Here is a 2090-nt window from a genome sequence, read left to right on the forward strand (position 1 = left end):
AATTTGCATCATCAAGCAAACATTTCTGGTTGATATTATTTTTGTCAAAAGGAGTTTAATTCCACATATTGAAAAAGCAGGAGATGAAATGATTGTGGCCATAATAGGTTTCCAGAGTTTTGTTAAGTGTTTCCTGACAGTGTTTCATGGATCCATACCTCACACCATCTTAAAACTATCATCCTGTCCTATTTCATCATTGTGCTTGTACACCAATCAAGCTCCTCACCCTGCAGGGTTGTTTTTGCTCTGAATGCACAGAATCAATAACAGAGTACATGTCTTTCTTCATTCTTTCAAATGGCTGCAATCAGAAAGAAACTAGTGATAGTCGGTGATGGAGCCTGCGGCAAAACCTGTCTCCTCATAGTGTTCAGCAAAGATCAGTTCCCTGAGGTCTATGTGCCCACTGTGTTTGAAAACTATGTGGCAGATATTGAGGTGGATGGTAAACAGGTAAGCTGTTTATTATAATGTCACATTTCTTTCTTTTTGTCATGAGTCAATTAACACAGCATAGGGTGTGTAGACTGAGCCTCGGACCCTGAAGGTTTGTTTCATAATATAACCTGCGCAGCACTTGGTTTTTAAGGATGATACTATATTGGACAGTTAAAAACAAAAAATGCTAACAATATATCAAATGTTAGTAATATGTTTTAAACTAATGCTTGTGCAATGCTTCATCTTTTTTGTCAATGATATATGAACATAGAGACGCTATTTTTAAATGATAAACTTGTTTGTGAAATTCTGTCATTTCATCTCACTTATCTCTAAACATGTACACTGATACCAACACATCTGGAAGAAGGTAACATTGGGTTGTATATTGGCCTGGCGGATTTGTCCATAGACTTAATTTCCCTTTGGGGATGAATAAAGTAATCTATGAATAAAGTAATCTATCTAGACATATATACACAGTATGTAGAATCCACATTGACCGCTGGATCGAACGTCAACGTTGCCATCCAATTGGGCGAAATATTTTCAAGAAAATGTTTTAAGATTAAAAGTGCCTCTGGATTTTAGTTTAGTTGTATTTCAAAGCTTCTCCCTCTCCCAGAATCTGCCTGATGTCTGAATCTGAATACTTTTCCTGATTTTGAGCCATGGCTTTTAAACCTGATAATAAATCACCAGTTTGACATTTTGATGGATTTTTAACAAACTGAACAAAGCTCAATAATAACTTGTTTAACCTGTACATCAACAGAAATGGAAAATTGACTGTTGTGTACCGGAACAATTTTTTGTCAAACAACTGTTCTATCCAACCTTTCTGCTGTTTTCCTGGTTGTCTTTGAATCTATCTCATGTTGTCAGAATCTAGGGCACAAACCTTGTAACTGAGCCCTGTAGCATTTAATTGTGATGCAGATATGGTGGTGTTGTGAAGTATGTAAGCATTAATGTCCTCGACCCCTGTAGGTGGAGCTGGCTCTCTGGGACACAGCAGGACAGGAGGACTATGACCGGCTGAGGCCTCTCTCCTACCCAGACACAGATGTCATCCTCATGTGTTTCTCCATCGACAGCCCCGACAGCCTAGGTGAGATTTCTTTCCTGCCATTGGTTTTGACAAATGTACCATTTGCTCCACATTCAACATGGACACTTTGTGCCCGATGCAGAGAATATTCCAGAGAAGTGGACTCCAGAGGTCAAACACTTCTGTCCCAATGTGCCTATTATTCTGGTGAGAAACAAGAAAGACCTGCGGAATGATGAACACACCCGTCGAGAGTTAGCCAAGATGAAACAGGTGAGTGAGGCCTGTACTTAACTGTGCTCATTCTGCAGCTTATACAAATTCAAACCTATGGGGGTTTGTTTGGACTGAATTTCATTATAATCCCAAAGGTTACTTATCTCAAAATGCATCAAATTGACTGAGTTAATCATGGGAAACTGTTTGTGAAACTGTAAGAGCGAGGAGTCCTCCATATTCTGCACTTTTGGTTCTCACTGCAAAGCTATACAAGATAGTAAATGTTTATCTGCACACTCTAGTAACAATCAGGTTTGACAAGGTGGAATATTCTCACCAGTTCACTTCACTCTGTATATGGATGGTCTCTCCAAAC

General features: G+C 39.0%; 1 protein-coding gene across 1 annotated transcript; it reads left to right on the forward strand.

Annotated features, from left to right (window-relative positions):
• The first annotated feature begins 283 nt into the window (after positions 1-283).
• On the forward strand, positions 284-1804 carry LOC138410466 (transforming protein RhoA-like). Its single transcript, XM_069526385.1, has 3 exons — positions 284-456; positions 1435-1555; positions 1638-1804. The coding sequence occupies exons 1-3, from the start codon at positions 301-303 to the stop codon at positions 1787-1789; spliced, it is 429 nt and encodes a 142-aa protein (XP_069382486.1). The 5' UTR covers positions 284-300; the 3' UTR covers positions 1790-1804.
• Positions 1805-2090: the final 286 nt, after the last annotated feature.

Source organism: Paralichthys olivaceus, chromosome 6 (genome assembly GCF_024713975.1).
Source record: "Paralichthys olivaceus isolate ysfri-2021 chromosome 6, ASM2471397v2, whole genome shotgun sequence".
In the NCBI taxonomy this organism is placed as follows: Eukaryota; Metazoa; Chordata; class Actinopteri; order Pleuronectiformes; family Paralichthyidae; genus Paralichthys; species Paralichthys olivaceus.

Bases quoted from the DNA above. Each gene is read 5' to 3' on its own strand.
- LOC138410466 (XM_069526385.1), top strand. From the start codon at position 301: ATGGCTGCAATCAGAAAGAAACTAGTGATAGTCGGTGATGGAGCCTGC. The intron at 457-1,434 runs GTAAGCTGTTTA...CGACCCCTGTAG, and splicing joins TTGAGGTGGATGGTAAACAG to GTGGAGCTGGCTCTCTGGGA. The intron at 1,556-1,637 runs GTGAGATTTCTT...TGCCCGATGCAG, and splicing joins CGACAGCCCCGACAGCCTAG to AGAATATTCCAGAGAAGTGG.